Here is a 16,959-nt window from a genome sequence, read left to right as displayed (position 1 = left end):
ACTGTGAAGCTAAGTTGGGAGTCCCCAGAAGGACTTCAGAAGATCTGAGAATTTCTCTAAAATACATACAATATTATATATTTTTTTGAAGGAGAGAGATTCCATAGTTTTTGTCAGCATCTCAAAATATTGCATGATCCCCCAAATTGAAGAATCTCTGCTCTAATTGCAAGTGTTTAATTGCAAGTGTAGTGTTGGCTATTATTTTACATAGATATTCAGGTTATATTGAGAAAGTTGTCTGGGTTATATGAGGCAAAATGAAATCCCAATGGACTTACTACCATTACTGTCCTTGGGTTCTGAGATACCTGGCTCCTCCAAATTCTGTCCATCTTTCAGAATCTTTTTATGCTCCTTTCCTATATAATGTCTAGGGATTTTAGTTATACTTAGTGGAAAGAATAAGGAAAAGCACATCACTCCCCTCTTCCTAGAACCAGAGTTCTCTGATTTTTTTTTTTTCCTTCGCAGTTGGGCTAAAGTTTTTGTTTGGTTGTGGCTTATAGGGGTCTTTAAAATTAATTTTATTTTATTTTTATCATTTTCTAGTCCAGCTACTTAACAGAATTTTACCTATCTTCAAGTTTAAAAAAGAACTTTCACTAATATAAAGAAATGTTTGTATAAACCTTTTATGTACCTAGAGATTCTTTCAGCTCAAAAAGTCATGCCTTCCTTTAGCTCAGAAATGTTCGTTCTTCCTCTAGTACTTTGAGTATTGCCTCTCTTTTCTTTGTCATATCATTCTGGAATGCCTATCAAATTGATTTTATTTCCTAAAATCTACTTCATTATTCATCTCATTATTTTCATATTTTCAAAATTTTTCTCAGTAATGTGAGTACAATTTCTCAAACTTGTATTCTAATTCACCAATTCAGTTTTCTTAAGTTTCTAACACTATGCTTCACAGCCTTTTATTTTGATAATCATGGTTGCCATCCTCACTGCCACCCCACCCCAGCCACCACGGTCTTTTCTGACCTATGACTGTCATTTTAATAACTATTTATTCAATACTTAATATCTATAGGGCTTTTTTGAGAGTATATATTGAAAACAATTCAATGTGTTTTCAGTTCCTTTCAGATTCTTTTTTAAGAAAGGGAACAACTATTCTGATGTCTTGGATTCATCCCATTAATTTGAATTATTGTCTTCATAGCTCTCATGACTTTCTACATTTACTTATTCTGAAAAGCACAGGGCTGGGTTGTATTAAATGACAGTAGGAGTTTCTTTTTTTTATTTTTTTTATTTTTTTATTAACATATAATGTTTTATTAGGCCCAGGGGTACAGGTCTGTGAATCACCAGGTTTACACACTTCACAGCACTCACCATAGCACATACCTTCCCCAATGTCCATAACCCAACCACCCTTTCCCTAACCCCTCCTCTGGGCAACCCTTAGTTTGTTTTGTGAGATTAAGAGTCTCTTATGGTTTGTTTCCCTCCCGATCCCATCTTGTGCCATTTATTCCTTTTGACAATAGGAGTTTCTAATTAAGATTCTCTATTTGTTGAATCAATGATCCTTTTACTTACTTATTTTTGAAACTTACATTTGGTTTTTCTGATGTTGAGCTCAAAGCTGTTAACATTGCTTCATTTAATTTTTAGTGATTCAGAGAAATCTTAGATTGTCTGATCATTATCCTTTGTCAAAAATGATTTTCTCCTGAAGAGATGTTTTGGAGTTTCAAATACAACTTTGAAATTCATATTACTCATCATGGTCTAATATTGAGCCTCTCTTCCTTAGTTTGTCCACTGCTTATATTCTTATAATCCATTATAAGAATGGATTATTTATGAAAGAGATGGATGAGCATACCATCTGGTCTTCTTGATCCCAGGTATACAGATTTGATCCCTCCATTACTTCCACTCTATACCATCCATTCTCAATGTCAGAGTGATCTTTCTACATGGCTTTTTTAACAATGTCCCTCCTGTGCTTCAAATATTCAGGTGGCTCTCTTTATGGAGTAAGGTCCAAGTTGCTGAGCATAGAATAAAAGTCTATTGATGGAACATATCCAAAACAAGGGCCACATATTTGTTTCTCTTCTACTTTGTTTCAATTCTGGTTTGTACTGTTCTTAATAAATGTTTTTATTTCTGTTTTTAAGCTTGTTGTTTTTTTGTATAGTAGTTCCCTAACCATATCCAATTCTTTTTAAATTTATTTTCCAATTTCATGTAATAATTCCTCCATTAGAATTCAATATTCTAGATTACCAAGATAACAAGAGAAGAGCATATGATAGTACATTGAAAATTAAAAACAACTAATACAAAATGTGATTTGCAGAAATTCCTATTTTGACTTTCTTAAGCTTAATGAGTCCTCAGATCAAGACAGAACAGTTCAATGACACATGGTCCAGTGGAAATCTGAGAACTCTGGAATCCAACAAATGTGGTTTGGATTTGAGATTTACCACTTTAATTGCTGTTCTTTAACTTCTCTGGGATCAGTTTCCTCATCTATAAAATGCACATATAAAAGGACAAAACACAAGCATGTGTTAACTGTCCTCAATACATGCTAGCCCCTCACTCACCTCCCAAATTTCAGCCAGCAAGAAAGATTCATAAAGAGTAGAAAAATTACTGGATGCATTATTCTGCATTATAGTTATAAATATTTTTCTAAGTCTTTGATTAATGTACATGTATTTGGGATTTCGTAAGATGTTATTTATTTATTTGCTAGAGAGAGAGAGCACTTAAGCAGGGGAGCAACACGCAGAGGAAGAAGCAGACTCCCCGCTGAGGAAGGAGCCTAATGCTGGACTTCATTCCAAGATCCTAGGATCATGACCTGAGCCAAAGGCAGATGCTTAACCAAATGAGTCACCCATGCATCCCCACATATATGTGTTTTTAATGAAATCATGAACATTGGGCTTGTTTCTCAAAAGGTTAGGTATTTTCAGGAATATCACGTCTCCCAAAATGTGCCCTTCGATGGCCCCTTCATGGACTTATGGCTTTGATTTGGTATAACTTTCCTGTATACATTAATGTACAAATGGGGAAATATCAAATCCTCCAGAATCTGGCCCAGGCCCATCTCTGAGTTGAAGATCTGGCCATTCTTCCTTGTATCTTTATTCTGAGACAATACAAGGCCTTTCTTCATCCAGCTGAGATCCCAACCTTGCCTCTTTTCCTGACACTAAAAAAGAGTCTGAAAAACAAACCCAGATTTTGACACTTCCAATCAAGAATCTCTCTCCATGACCACAACTGGGGATTCTTTTCTATATCTATGGCTGGAGGAAACTGGACAAGAGTTGAAGAGTTTATTCTCTTGAGCTTCTCTTCCTTACCTACCAAAGTACAGTCATTACTCTTCCTGACATTTCTAATCATCTACCTGGTCACAATGATGGGAAACAGCCTCATCATTCTGGTTACGTTAGCTGACCCCATGCTGCATAGTCCATGTACTTCTTCCTCAGGAACTTGTCCTTTTTGGAGATTGGCTTCAACCTAGTCATTGTGCCCAAGATGCTGGGGACCCTGCTTGCCTGGGACACAACCATCTCCTTCCTTGGCTGTGCCACACAGATGTATTTCTTCTTCTTCTTTGGAGTAGATGAATGCTTCCTCCTGGCCACCATGGCTTATGACCGCTATGTGGCCATCTGCAGTCCCTTGCACTACCCAGCCATCATGAACCAAAGGACCCGTGCCAAACTCGCTATTGCCTCCTGGTTTCCAGGCTTTCCCATAGCTACTGTGCAGGCCACGTGGCTCTTCAGCTTTCCATTCTGTGGCACCAACAAGGTGAATCACTTCTTCTGTGACAGCCCACCTGTGCTGAAGCTGGTCTGTGCAGACACAACACTGTTTGAGATCTATGCGATTGTTGGAACCATTCTGATCGTTATGATACCCTGCTTGCTGATCCTGTGTTCCTACACTCGCATTGCTGCTGCCATCCTAAAGATTCCATCAGCTAAAGGGAAGCATAAAGCCTTCTCCACCTGCTCCTCCCACCTCCTTGTTGTCTCCCTGTTCTATGTATCTTCAAGCCTCACTTACTTCCGGCCTAAATCCAATAATTCTCCTGAGAGCAAAAAGCTGCTTTCGTTGTCCTACACTGTTATGACTCCCATGTTGAACCCCATCATTTATAGCCTGAGAAATAATGAGGTGAAGAATGCTCTTGGCTGGATCTTCCACAAGGCTTTAGGCCTTATAAATTGCATCCCATAGACATTAAGAAGAGTCAGTGTACTGAATGGGAAGCAATCAGTTTACTATTTGGGATTCCTCTGCCTCTTTTCACATCTCTATTGTGATGAAACCCAGCTGCTGAAGCTCAGTGCAGGGAAAAGAGCATAGAAGTAAGTAAGACCTATTGCTACCACCTAGTAAACTCCTCTGCTCATGGTAGGCTTATTTTATTTTTCTTGTTGGTATTCCAACAATTCTGTGCCAAGTAATCCCAGATATTAACATTCCTGTGTCCACACTATGAACAGTATAGAACTGCTTATAATCCTAATGTAAGAACACATTTAGTTACAGGACAAAATCAGTAAAAATCATCATGTCACATTCTCTTCTTTTTGAACAGTTCTGACTCATTCATCAGATAGAAAATCCTATGACCCCTCCCAATGCATAACTTTCATCACTGTCTTACTTCAGTTCACATGCCCTTGAAGCAGTTCTTCTAAGCTCATTGGTATGTGTTATGAATATAAGAAAATGTATTGATAATCCCCATACTTACACCTTTATAACTCCCACAATCATTTTATTCCTTATTCTACTTTTGCCAGGAAGAATGAGCTGAGCTTCTGTGGGCTCTCTCTCTATCCCATACTCAGGTTTTTAAACCTTGTTGAAGTAATATTATAAATTCCTATTGTGATTTTGGTTTTTGAAATTTAAATTCAATTAATTAACATATAATGTATTATTAATTTCAGAGGCAGAGGTCAGTGATTCATCAGTCATATAATACCCTCTATTCACTACAACACATGTCCTCCTTAATGTCTTGTGATTCTGTTTTCATCAAAGTTTAAAAAGGATCTAGCTAACTGCAACATAGCTCTTCTTTAACCAAAAAATATTTCTTATTCTTTTTGTAGTTTCATAGTACTCTGTTTCCTAGGTATACCATCATTTACTTAACAAATCTTTTATAATTACAAATCATGCATTAAAAAATAGCTTTATGTATAAGCATTTTAATATTTTTGCCAGTATATCAGACAGATGGAAATCTAGAAATTTAGGAAAGGGTAAATACATGTATCATGTTGTTATATATCGGCAAATTTCCCTCAAAACTGATTGTAACATTTTATACACCCACAAGCAGTTTACAAGTGTTCTTTTTTTCCCCACGGCCACATCAATAACATATGTCATCAAACATTTTGTTCATATAATAGGTAAAAAATTACTCAAATTTGAATTTGAAGGAAATAAATTTTGAAGAATATGGAAGAAATATTTGAGTAAATTAGAGAAAATGGTGAATTTCATTCAGACTTCTGAGTTAATAGTTTAGGTGATTAGCAGCTGGTGATGTTTTATACTCTATTTTCTCTACTTGAAAGGTGCTTTCCATTTATTTTAGACAGAGCCATCTCATCTTTCAAAGTCTTCACTGTGATCCCTCAAGAACCATAAATTATTCTCTGCTACATGTATCTATTCCAATTTTATCAACAGATAAATTAAATTTTGAATACACTATGCTGTACTTGTTTTTACATGTTTCTTTTCCCCCAGTGTACCCGTAACTCTTTGAAAATGAAAACTGCACAAGTATTTGTTTTATATGACACAGGCAATTCCTGAAAAACTTATGTTCTGAAAAACTCTATACCAAAAATACTATGGGAAAATGGATTAGGGAAGACCACTCAGAATATATGGAACTCTGAAGCCAGAGTTTTAACAGAAACACAGCTGGTATGTGGAGAGACAACACAGACTGCTCAGACATGCAGTTCAGGGACACTGAAGGTTGCCACAGTAGATATTTAACATGCATAGTAGCAATAGAATGAAAATGTCAGTGATGGTTTATTTAGTAAAAGAGTATTTGGTGCTGAGATAATGCAGATGGTGTGATGCTCTGAACCAGTGGGGCAGCCCTTATATGGTCATGAGAGTCACTGCCACTTGCCAGGAACCAAAAGCTGCACAAAACAATAGATGCTTCTCTTTGTGAATAAAGCCTCAAGCACAAGCACACTTCTAAAATTTTCTTGAAAACAACTAAGGGATGCCAAGGTCTTATGACATTTGCTTCAGTGTTGAAAGTTATTACTTTATCTATTCTGGTTTGCCTTGCCCAATACAAACTTTACATTATGATGAAATTATTCTCCAATTTTTCAATAGTGTATGAAAGATGAATAAATGAATGGGTAATCCAGTTGAGAAGTGGTGGTGACTTGGAATAGAGAATGTAATTTATCAGGTTTCAGTAGAAATTAATTCTAAATAATTTTTAGAGGAAGAATTGATAGGATATGTTGGATTGCATGTGAAGAAACACAGTGCTCAAGAGAGAAGATCTGATTCTAGAGCAAGACCAGTTCCTGCAGTAGAGTACAGGTATTCTGAAAGTCTGGAGGAGATCCATAAAAGAAGTATGAAAGAGATTTTTTTTCCCAGAAAGTTCAAGCCTTTTCCTTCGTATCCCTGTTATGAACCTCTTTTCACCTTTTAAAAACATCTTCCCCAAACCTGCAGTAACTGATCTTGTCTTGGGACCAGTTGTTTTCATCAGGTTATCCCAGAACCAGAGATGGAAGCCAATGACTCAAGTGCGAGTGACTTACTAAGGAAAAATCATTAAATTAGTGGGGAAAATAGAGCAGGAATGGAGAAGAAACTAAGCAAACATATAATTTGGGGTGCAATCCCAGACTAGCCTAATCCAGCAGAGAACTCCAGAGAATAAATAAAGTTTAGTTTGTTCTGCTTCGTGTCAGAAAAAGTAGGCTTCTGTACTTCCATTCCAGTCATCTACTGGCTCCTGGCAAACTGGGAGGTAGGGAAGAGTGAGAATTAAAACTCCTAGGTGCCACTCTCTTCCATTGACCTGGGGGGATTCTTCTGAAGGTCTCAGGTACAAGCTATTAGAAGTAAAGCTTTCAGAAGTTGACAAAAGATGCTCAGAGCTAGTCAAAATGACCAAGGAAGATTGAAGAGAAACTCCAGCAGTGTCTACTATAGTCTGCCCTTCAGAAGTGCTATTCATCATCTGAGTGTTTTGGTCAAGAAAAAACTCCTAAATCTCTAATCCAAACATTAAAAAATGGTCATTGAAAAAAATAACTACTGAAATCCTAGATCTAGAGCTCCATTCAACATAAATCAACATTTCCAAGTTCAACATCTACCAAGCAATGCGAATTCAGATACATTTATTTTTTCCAGTTGAGTAGTTTGAATCAAACACACAAATCCAAACTCATCTCCCAAGATATGCATTGGTCATCAGAAACAATGGAGTCAAACACATAAGTATGAAATAAATATTTCCTTATTTAACTCATCATTTTCAAGGCATCTTTATTTTTCACAATAAGAACCACACACCATTATATAGGGCAATGATAGTTTTTTTACTTCACCTTCCACTTTTACAGAGGCCCCTTTGGGGTTGCTGGGACTGAGAAAATAGCTCTTGATGATTAATTTATATTTTTTTGAAAGGCTTTTGTCTTAGATAAAGACATGGCTGAAATTTTGGGATTTCTGCTCATAACTTAATTAAATTGTAATCCAAGTTCCTGCTCAGAGTTATGTCCAGGGAAATGGGAAATAGTGGTGCTATTTTTGTAGCTACATCATTTTCTCCTAGTTACATATCCATCACACTTGTAATTTTATATTTTTATATGGTTCATTTATATCTGTCTTCCCATTTAAACTGCATGTTCCATGAGGACAAGAACAATGTGAAATTTCCTACTGAAATTCCACTGCCTTGTTCATGTTAGGCATCCAAGTATTATTTGTTGACTGAAGGAACAAACATTTAAAGTATACCTTGTGCATCTGCTCATTGGCCATTGAAGCCTGCAATACAGTTTTTCCTCCTCCAAATGCAAGTACTCAGTATCTGAGAAGAGAGAAAGGATAAGAGGAAGAATGGCAGAGAGAAGTCATGTAGCTATTTCTATTCTTGCACTACTTTTGGTTGTAATTCTAAGTAAATAGGGGAACTAACAGGAATTTATGTTATATACTAGACAAAGAGAAAGGTTATCGGGGGGAGAGTAAATAGCTATTCTTTTTATCCACTGAGTCACCTTTGTTATCACTTTTGTTGGAAGTATGCTACACTTCCCTACCCCAAACTGCAAGATGAACATACCATCCTAATTAATTGCAGTGGAAAATCTCAGGTCATGTAGGTGAAGGATGATGCAGAAGGTCAGTATTTTAAATATGGCTTGTACAAAAATTCACCCACATATTTGCAGACACTATGCCAAATACCAGGCAAAAAATAATGAAGAAGTCAGATATAGTTACCACTTTCAGTAAGAAACATGCAATAAAATTTCTATTTCAGAAGAACTATAAGAAATGTTCAGAGATACATTAGAGTCTTTGGATGAAGCCCTAATCAGCTTAGGAAAATTTTATCTCAAAGCATGACCATCATCTTATCCCTCAACTTCAATCTTATTCCAGAAGGGTTAAGATTTTAAGACTGTTAGTCAGACTTCCTTATTTTCATGTTAATCAGGAATTAATAGCTCCTCAACCAACAGCACCTCCAACCAACTGCTTATGATTTTCATTAATATTCTCCACTTGGCTTAGACGATAATTAATGAGTTCTCCTCTCCATGCCTGAAAACTTCTGAATTCAGGTCAGAAACACTCCCAAAGAATCAGACCAGTGAGAATCAAAAGTGTGGGGAGATGTAAAAGAATACTGGCATGATAGAAATGAAATGACTGTCTTAAAGGGATGCCTGCACTCCCATGTTCATTGTAGCATTTTCACAATAGCAAAGACATTGGAACAACCCAAGTGTCCATTTACAGATGAAAAGATTTTAAAAATGTGGTATTTGTATAGATATATACAATGGGATATTCATCAGCCATAACAAAGAAGGAAATCCTGCCATTTGGACAACATGGATGGACCTCAAGGGCGTTATCCTAAGTGAAAGAAAAAGACAAAGACAAAGAAAGAAAAATACTGTATCATCTCACTTAAATGTGGAATCTGAGAAAACCAAACTTAAAGGAAAAGAGAGTAGAATAGCGGTTATCCGGGGTTGGAGTAGGGTGATGTTGGTCAGAGGGTACAAACACAGTTATAAAATTTATAAGTTGTGGGGATAAAATATACAGCATAGTGACTATCATTAATATTACTGTATTATATTCTTGAAAGTTGCAAAGAGAGTAGATATTAAATGTTTCACCACACACATATACAAAAAGTTAATTTTGTGAAGTCATGGACACATTAACTAACTCTATTGTGTTAATCATTTCAATATAAATACATGTATTAAATCGTCACATTATATACCTTAAACAGTGTTATATGTCAATTGTCTCAATAAAGCTGAGGGGAAAAAAAAATACTGGCATGCTTTTCTAATCTCTCTCTGGTGCAAACCTCGAAGAATAGACAGACCCTGAGTTTTTCTCCCTTTGCTCTTGTAGCCTCATGAGTGCAGGAAAAGTTGGAGCTGCAGCAAAGATCTTCCTCCCTGTATGAGATTGCAGAACCTTCATGAATTCCCGGGAATTCCTCAAAACTCACACCTGTCAGAAAGTGAACCTATGACTTGACCTGAGGAAGAGGAAGCATTGGGGAAATCACTCTATTACAGTAAACACCAGGGACCAAAATAGTCCTGAGACCCAGCCTGGAATCCTCTAGAGTGACTGACATAGGTCCACTCAGAGCTTCTTTGGAATGACTAATGCTGCACAACACAGGGCTTCTTTACAGAGACTGACTCAGCCACGGCCCAGGATTTACCTGGGGTGTCTGATACAGCCCTGGACAAAGCTTCTTTGAGAATGTGACATGGCAGAACACCAGAGTTCACCACCAATGAGGACAGAGACAGGTACAACCCAGAGTACCTTTGAAATAATTGACACACAATCCAGGGATTTTCTGAAATGATTTGCACAGATATAGCCATAATTTAGGACTCCCCTGGAGTTGCTCATTTGGATATAGTCTCAGAGTACTCTAGAGCAGCTGATACAAACCAGGGGTTCTCTGGAATGTGAAACAAATTTCACTCACAGGAGGTAAGTAAAGAGCAAAGTGGACAGAGCACAGACTTGAGCTCTCTTGTAAAGAGGATGATGGCTTATTACCAAGAAAATATATTTTCTTTGACATATTTCTAGGAAACAGGAAAGAAGATCAGAGGTCTCAGGTAAAAAAAAAAAATCATGGAGTTTTATAAGACTTGACAAATTAAGTAATCTGGGAAAAGATAGAAAACACTGATAATATACGCATTGGGCTTTAGAATGGTGGAAACATTTGCCCATATATAATCTAATTTCACATGGTTAGGGTATCTATAATAATAGTCATATTACATTTGAAAAAACTGTAATTCAGAAAATGTCATGTCAGTAGCTCTGTGTCTCACAGATAAAAAATAACAACCAGAACTTCAACTCTGAATTTATAACTCTAAAGTCCTTGCTGTTATAACTATGTGGCCCCAAACTATCATTTATGTGAGAGTTTCATGAAGTTTTTATTTATTTGAGAGAGTGAGAGAGAGAGAGCAGGTTGAGGAGGGGTAGAGGGAGATACAGTCTTAAGCAGACTCCCTACACAATCCCAGGACTCTGAGATCACCACCTGAGCTGAAACCTGAATCTCAACCAACTGTGCCACCCAGGCACCCTAGTTTCACAAAGTTTTCATAGTTATGTTATCTAGTTCTTTCTTGTTGAATCAGTGCATGGAATATCCAAGATGTTACCACAGAAAAGAGATACTCTGGATAGAAGTGTAGCTGCCAGACCACCTCAGCTAAGTTTCTGTATAACTTCTGCTTCCATAGGTTTCTCTCCCCCTCTGATGGCTACAAACACAACTACATTTATCCAAGGCTCTGTGCTTACAAGACCAGTAGTAAAGCAGTAGCTATATTACACTTCATTGATAACATCCCGACAACCACAATTACATGCATAAAGCTACAGGAAGATTAGTTCTTTACAACAAGGTCCCAGCAACCTCCCCTCCACCAACTCTTCCCTGCTTAATAGAGGAAAAGAGATCAAAATGTAAAAACTGAAGAGAAAGGTGAGAGAAATAGAAGAGAAAGAAAGGAAAGGAGATCAAAAGAAGGCAATATAAAGGGATGATTAGAGAAGAATCAAGACAGAGGAAGGAAAATATGGAATTACAGCTGTGGGAGGGTGGCAAATGAAAAGTTTTGAATCATGCATTCATGTTGTTTTGTGCAGGCATAAGGGCCTAAGAAGAAGCATGAAGGAGCTGTTTCAGGGGACAGGGGAAAAGTGAAAGCCAAGCAAGTGGGGTTCTGAGCTCCTGCCCCTGCCCCTGTCCCTGCCCTTATTCATCCTCATTGGACTTAAATATAGAGATTCTCTGTAGGATGTGGTTTGAAAGAAAAGGGAAAGCTCATCTCTGCTCCTTAACTGAGATTTTCTTTGATAACATCTGAACTTTTGGCCTGAGAACCCTTTCTGAGAACCTTTCTAGCCTTTTGTTACATGGTGACCAGTGTCTAAGTAGTATCATCTGGTTATGTATCATTAGGAAATTCTCAAACAGTACATAAAACTGTTTATTTATACCCAACTTGTGTTTGAAATGATTTAAAGTCACTGATAGAAAAAAAAAAAAAAACAAAAGATAGCTTTGCCAAATAGCCCAAAAAGTGGAGTTTAGAAAATTGGTGTCAACTCATTTTGGGATATAGTTTAAGTGATATGCTCCAGAGTCATGGCTCTGTCCTAGGAAAAGTTTTGATTAAATATTTGACGGGAGTGGACATCTGTGGCACAGTGAGTGATGCAAAGCTCTTATAATAAAGCTTTTAAAATAAGTTCTCAGAACAGAGCAAAACATTAGAAATAAATATATATTGAAAGACAAAACTGAATGTACCATCTGTAACACACACACAAGGTCAGAGGCCTTATACTTAATTTTAAGTTCAACTTGAGATGCTATAGCATCATTAAACTGCTCTAAAAATAATTAAATCATAGGCTACATTAATTAGCAAGCACTTATTAAGGACTCTGTTATGTACAAAAGATACAATGATGACTGAATAGATTTTTACTCCTGGCATTAATAATTAGATAATATAAATATATGCACACATACAAAATTATATAGTGCTCTAATAGAGTTTTATCCAAAGTGTTCTAAGAGGGTAGAATAATCCTTTATTTTTTTGAGAGAGAGAGTGTAGTGGGGTAGGGTGTCGTGGCGGGGGGCAGAGGGAGAGGGAAAGAAAGAATCCCAAGCAGTCTCCACTCTCCACATGGAGCCCAACTCAGGGCTAGGTCTCACAATCCTGAGACCATGACCTGAACCAAAATCAAGAGTCAGACACTCAACTGACTGATCCACCCAGGTGCCCTAAGAATAATCTCTTGATTACACCAAGGGAGCACAGGGAAACTTCACAAGAAAATGATGCTTCGGTTGAGACCTATAAGATGAGAAGAAATTATACATAATTGCAGGAAGAGGTTTGCAAAAGCAGAGAGCCACATGCACAAGGATAAGAAGGAGTGAGAGACATGATATATGTACACAACAGAAGGTACTTTTGTGTAACCAGAGCATCAGCTGTGTAGGGAAAAGAACACTACTGAAACTGGAAAAATAAAGCAGATACCAGGGACAGTAGGCAGTGATTGGAAGACATTAAGCAGGTGAGTAACTTAATTGGAGTTGCTATCACATCACACACAAGTCACGGATGGTTTGAAGAAAACCAGAATCACGTTCCTGCAATATTAACAGGCCAGAGAAAATAAAAGCCAGAATCTACAGGCAGTTGTGGTGGGGATGTAGATGATGACACTGAATTGGTGTTTAGGAGGAAAAACAATCAAGTTTTGGGGATGAATTAAAGGACTTTTTTCCGAATTCCTGGGTCATGCTGCCGGGTTTGTCATTTCCTGAAATGAGGCAGATAAAAGGAGGCAGCTTGGCTTAACCCACTGAGGCAACCAGGCGCCCCCTCAGGAGACAGCTTGGGATAGGGGAAGATGATGAGTGTAATTTATAACCCTTATTACTCTTTAAATCTGTGTAAGTTGTATGAGGCCATATCATTGAGTATGTAGTCTTTGTATCTAAATTCCTTCTGAATGGGGCTCACTGTGCCTACATTCTGTCTATACAGATATTTCCATGATCATTTTCCACATTGTGTTCATTGTTCATTCATTTATTCAATAACAATTTACTGGGTATCTACTTGCTAGGAATTGCGATGAAAAGTTGAAAACAGTTTCTACTGTCAAGTAGTATGCCATCTAGAGAATGGAGATGGAGATATAAATTAATGATTATTCTAGTACTAGGACTATGAAATTGGAATTCCAGCTCTCTAGTGTTGCTAATACCTTTCTGATCTTCTCTAGAAATTGTCTTGATTTTTGCTCTATTACTACCATTCTGTACCCAAAACTCCTGCTTGCCCTCACCTGTGAGCTCAGACTTTTTTCTGTTCTCAGAGTGGGTGAGTCATCTGATGGGTAAAGCCATGAAGCAGAGTCACACTGCCCAGGAAGCATATCTTGATACCAACACTTGCTGGCTGTCTAATCTTGGAGAAATTGTTCAACTTTTCTGTGCCTCCTCAGCTGTAAAGTGGGCCTCATAACAATCCCTATATCTTCAGTTTGTTGTGAGACTTAATGTAATGCAGAACACTTAGAATAGTGCCTGGCACTTATCTGGTGCTCATTAAATGTTAACACTTACTTGAAAATTGACAAAGTGTCAAAGTATTCATTTAAAAAAGCAATGTCCAGGTTGAGTTTTTCCTTAAATGAATAGGAATCAGCAAAAATTATAAAATAGCATTTTCTCACTGTTTTCCCTCTTTACCTTCCTCCTTCCCTTACCACCCTGACTACACATCCTGAACCTGCTGAGCACTTTACTCAAACAGCTTCTGCTCAGGGAGGGCTTCCCTTCATTCCCCACACCTTGAATGCCTATCTCCTTCTCCACTGTTTTATTCTTCTCCATTGTTCTTAACACCACCTAACATATTGTGCATCCTATTATATAATTTGCATATAATCTGTTTTCTCTGCTAGAAGGTGAGGGCAGGATTTTTTTTTTCTATTCTTTAAAAATTTATTTAGTTTGGACTCTTTTGACCTTAATGCATAATATGACCTTATGTAGTCTTTTGAGACTTTGATTTTTTTCACCCAACCTGGCTTCCCAGGTTTATTCATATTACTGTGTGAACTAGTGTCCAATCATTTTCAGTGCTGTATAATATTCCAATTGGTGAATATATGCTTTTTTAATTTTTACAGATTTTATTTATTTATTTTTAATTTATTATTTATTTTCAGCATAACAGTATTCATTGTTTTTGCACCACACCCAGTGCTCCATGCAATCCGTGCCCTCTCTAATACCTACCACCTGGTTCCCCCAACCTCCCACCCCCTGCCGCTTCAAACCCCTCAGATTGTTTTTCAGAGTCCATAGTCTCTCATGGTTCACCTCCCCTTCCAGAGATTTTTTAAAAATTTTCTTATTAATGTTCTTTTAATCACCATACAGTACTTCACTAGTTTTTGATGTAGTGTTTCATGATACATTATTTGTGTATAAACACCCAGTGCTCATTGCAGTACATGCCCTCCTTAATACCCATCACTGGGCTAACCCATCCCCACAGCCTCCTCCCCTCTGAAACCCTCAGTTTGTTTTCCAGAGTCCATAGTCTCTCATGGTTTGTCTCTCCCTCTTGACTTCCCCCCTTTAATTTTCCCTTCCTTCTCCTAATGTCGTCCATGCTATTCCTTACGTTCCACATATAAATGAAACCATACGATAATTGTCTTTCTCTGCTTGACTTACTTCACTTAGCATAATCCCCTCCAGTTCCATCCATGTAAATGAAACTGGTGGGTATTCATCCATTCTGATGGATGAGTAATATTTCATTGTATATGTGAATCACGTCTTCTTTATCCATTTGTGTGTTGAAGGGCATCTTGGCTCCTTCCACAGTTTGGCTATTGTGGACATTGCTGCTATGAACACTGGGGTGCACATACCCCCTCTTTTCACTACATCTGTATCTTTGGGATAAATACCCAGTAGTGCAATTGCAGGGTCATGGGGTAGCTCTATTTTTAACTTTTTGAGGAGCCTCCATACTGTTTTCCAAAGTGGCTGTACCAACTTGCATTTCCTGCAACAGTGTAAGAAGGTTCTCCTTTCTCCACATCCTCTGTGGAGGATTTGTTTCCTGCCTTGTTAATTTCTGGCATTAGTGTAAGGTGGTATTTCAATGTGGTTTTAATTTGAATTTCCCTGATTGCTGATGATGATGAACATTTTTTTTTCATGTTATCTGTTAGCCATTTGTATGTCTTCTTTGGAGAAGTGTCTGTTATGTTTTCTGCCCATTTTTTTACTTATCTGGTTTTTTGGGTGTTGAGTTTGATAAGTTCTTTATAGATATTAGATACAAGCTCTTTTTCTGTAATGTCATTTGCAAACATCTTCTCCCATTCCGTGGGTTGTCTCTTAGTTTTGTTGACTGTTTCCTTTGCTTTGCAGAAGATTTTTCTCTTGATGAAGTTCCAAAAGTTCATTTTTGCTTTTGTTTCCCTTGTCTTTGGAGACGTGTCTTGAAAAAAGTTGCTATGGCCAATGTTGAAGAGGTTACTGCCTATGCTCTCCTCTAGGATTTTATTGGATTCCTGTCTCACATTGAGGTCTTTCATCCATTTTGAGTTTATCTTTTTGTGTGGTGTAAGAGAATGGTCGAATTTCATTCTTTTGTATATGGCTGTCTAATTTTCCCAGCACCATTTATTGAAGAGACTCTCTTTTCCTTTGGGTATTTTTTCCTGATTTGTTGAAGATTAGTTGACCCTAGAGTTGAGGGTCCATATCTGGGCTCTCTATTCTGTTCCATTGATCTATGTGTCTGTTTTTGTCCCAGTATCATGCTGTCTTGGTGATCATAGCTTTGTAATATAGCTTGAAATCAGGCAACATGATGCCCCAGGTTTGTTTTTCTTTTTGAACATTTCCTTGGCGATTTGGGGTTTTTCTGGTTCCATACTAGTTTTAGGATTGTTTGTTCTAGCTCTTTGAAAAATACCATTGGTACTTTGATCAGATGGCATTGACAGTACAGATGGCTTTAGACAGCATAGACATTTTAACAATGTTTATTCTTCCAATTTGTGAGCATGGAATGTTTGTCTATCTTTTTGTGTCTTCTTCAATTTCTTTCATAAGTGTTCTGTAGTTCCTTGAGTACAGATCCTTTACCTCTTTGGCTAGGTTTATTCCTAGGTATCTTATCATTTTTGGTGCTAATATAAATGCAATCAGTTCCCTAATTTCTCTTCCTACAGTTACACTGTTAGTATATAGAAAAGCAACTGATTTCTGTGCATTGGTTTTGTATCTTGTCACATTAAAGAATTGCTGTATGAGTTCTAGTATTTTGGGGGTGGGGTCTTTTGGGTTCTGTACATAAAGTATCATGTCATCTGCAAAGAGAGAGTGTGACTTCTTCTTTGCCAATTTGAATACCTTTTATTTCTTTTTTGTTTTCTGACTGCTGAGGCTAGGACTTCTAGCTCTAAGTTGAACAACAGTGGCAAGAGCAGGCATCCTTGTGTTCCTGAGCTTAAGGGAAAAGCTCTCAGCTTTTCCCCATTGAGAATGATATTTGCCGT

The 16,959-nt window shown here is 37.4% G+C and overlaps 1 protein-coding gene across 1 annotated transcript; it reads left to right on the top strand.

Moving 5' to 3' along the window:
• Window positions 1–3,283: 3,283 nt before the first annotated feature.
• LOC111159510 (olfactory receptor 10A5-like) lies at window positions 3,284–4,236 on the top strand. The gene is given in 2 exon segments (XM_022522033.1): window positions 3,284–3,458; window positions 3,461–4,236. Coding segments are annotated over 2 exon segments (951 nt in total).
• Window positions 4,237–16,959: the final 12,723 nt, after the last annotated feature.

The sequence above is a fragment of the Enhydra lutris genome, unplaced genomic scaffold, assembly GCF_002288905.1.
Source record: "Enhydra lutris kenyoni isolate GAN:26980312 unplaced genomic scaffold, ASM228890v2 scaffoldscaffold68, whole genome shotgun sequence".
Lineage (NCBI taxonomy): Eukaryota > Metazoa > Chordata > Mammalia > Carnivora > Mustelidae > Enhydra > Enhydra lutris.
The sequence above is the reverse complement of the archived record's forward strand: the minus strand, read 5'-3'. Positions and strand labels throughout refer to the sequence as shown.